This window comes from Echinops telfairi, unplaced genomic scaffold (assembly GCF_000313985.2).
Source record: "Echinops telfairi isolate 266 unplaced genomic scaffold, ASM31398v2 ScPeMD7_7468;HRSCAF=8506_0, whole genome shotgun sequence".
Classification (NCBI taxonomy): domain Eukaryota; kingdom Metazoa; phylum Chordata; class Mammalia; order Afrosoricida; family Tenrecidae; genus Echinops; species Echinops telfairi.
This window is the reverse complement of record NW_022111369.1, coordinates 67,285,620-67,287,749: the sequence shown is the minus strand read 5'-3', so window position 1 is coordinate 67,287,749 and position 2,130 is coordinate 67,285,620. Positions and strand designations below refer to the sequence as shown.

The 2,130-nt window shown below is 54.0% G+C and overlaps 1 protein-coding gene across 2 annotated transcripts in view; it reads left to right on the top strand.

Annotated features, from left to right (window-relative positions):
• Nucleotides 1-2,124, top strand: part of KDR (kinase insert domain receptor) — a 52,611-nt gene extending 50,487 nt beyond the window's left edge. For both annotated transcript variants that reach the window (XM_045284223.1, XM_004706288.2), the window contains exon 30: nucleotides 876-2,124. In XM_045284223.1, coding sequence (XP_045140158.1) covers nucleotides 876-1,098 — 223 coding nt within the window. In that variant the 3' untranslated portion in view covers nucleotides 1,099-2,124. The remainder of the gene's footprint in view (nucleotides 1-875) is intronic.
• Nucleotides 2,125-2,130: the final 6 nt, after the last annotated feature.

Sequence of the window (2,130 nt, the reverse complement as noted above, 5' to 3'; positions counted from 1 at the left end):
TGAATGACTTGAGAAAGTATCAATCTTGAGGTTTTAGATCAACACAGCCCACATTGCTAAGCTTCAGCCGTGATCACCATCTGTCAGCATCTCTGGCCATTGAAAACATTTGCTAGTTGCTGCCGAATGATCCAGATCATCAATCCTTCCAAAGAATGTGGTTTGGAAAGCCGTGTTTGACATGTCTGGCTTGATTGCCCACAAGCCTCCAGTTATGAAAGCTTAAAGTTGCTCAAGGACCCTATTAACACCACACACATGCCTTGTCGTCTCCTAATTGGCAGTGTGGGGGAAGGCACAAGGGGACATTTGGGGCATCCTCGTTCCCTTTAATATCAAGAAAGACTCCCTTTGGCTCTGGACTGTTGTCTATGAGTGTGTCCGTCCACAAGGCCATACTATCTCCCATGGGCTGGAGCCTTTGCAAAGGCAGGAGAACGGCCTTTCATCTCCGTGAAGCCTGAAAGACTCAGACCTGAATAAGAGGACTTCTATCCAACTGGCCGCTTTATGCCAATACCTGACAATAGGCCAGCCCGCCTGGCATGTTGATTGCGGCAGGCAGAGCAAGGCCTCTGGGCTCTCCGGGGAGATTCCAGTGCACTCGGGGTTGACCATGGTGTCCCTGGTGGGTGCAAAGTGCTGTGTGCTTGAATCCCCCGGAGGTGCTTCCAAAGAAAAGACCTGCTTCCCAAAGGTCATAAGCTTGGAAACCCTTCGGAGTGAAGTTCTGACAGTGCCCAGGGTCACCACGAGTCCAAACTGGCTCAACGGCAGTGGGTTGGGCTCTGGGCTGGGGTTGGGCATGGGGTGGCACTAAGCTGCCCAGCACTGCCTGCCTTCCCACAACTCATTAGTTGCCATTTTCTCCACAGTGGACTGCTGCCCAGCAAGAGCAAGGAGTCTGTGGTGTCTGAAGGCTCGAACCAGACGAGTGGCTACCAGTCCGGGTACCACTCAGACGACACAGACACGACTGTGTACTCCAGCGAGGAGGCCGAACTGTTAAAGCGGGTGGAGATCGGGCCGCACACCGGCGGGCCCGTGCAGATGCTCCTGTCGGGCTCTGGGACCACGCTCCTCGCTCCTCCCGTCTAGAGGGACCCGCTCCCACCCCACCCCACCCCTGTCGATTGGAAATCACATGAGAGGTGCTGCTCAGATTGTCCAGTGTTGTGCTGTCCACCCCCAGGAAGTAGCCACATTTGATTTTCATTTCAGAAAGGACCTCAGACTACAGGGAGCCAGTCCCCCAAGCATTTCCCTGAGAAGCTGTTGGTGACCCAAGAATGTTGCTGGGTCTTTTCCCAGTGTTGAACGTACGCTCCTTTCCATTCGTCCAAAAAGCAGTTATGTTGCCCCAACCATGGGCCTCATCGTAGGTTCTACCAAAAGCCCAAGAAATGGCTTCGTCCTCGAAGAAGTAGCCGTCAACCCAGGCAGCTCACACCCTGTCGAACAAGAAGGCAAACAATGCAGGTACTTCAGGTGTTGACGAGGGGAAAGACCTGTAGAGCTTAGTGCATCTGGGAAGCTACGAGTAAGAAACGGGTTCTACGCCCAGGTGTAACCGCAGAATGGGGAGAGACAGCAACGGTGTCGGTCTGCTTTGCATCTGGGGCCTGCTGATGCGTCGTGGTAACCCTTGGTAGAGGTGACCATGTGATGGGTGAAGAAAGGTAAAGGCCTCCAACAAGGTTACTGCTCTTCCCAGCTTGCGTGCTCTTCCCAGTTGGGCTCAATGAGAGTTCCTTGTGCCGTTTCCGACTCCTAATGAGAGTTCCTTCCCGCCTTTACTTGCGTGTCTCCTGGCCGAGCCCCAGGAAGGAAATGATGCAGCTCTGGCTTCTTGTCTCCCAGGCCGGTCCTTTATTCAGAATGCCACAATGAAAGGACATTCAGACCCAGGCTCCCTGCTGTGTGGATGAGTTCTGGCCGTCTGACCCACCTCTGGTTCCTTCTGGATGCATGCCCACAGAGCAGTTGGCATCGTGATGGGTCTGAGACTAGATGCAGTAGGTTCAATGTCGAAGCTGTGGTGTGGAAGCTTCAGGAAGGAGAGTCACCCTTTTGTTCCTCGTCCCCACCGCCACCTCGCCCCCACCCCTCCAGTGTTTAGTTGTTTGGCCT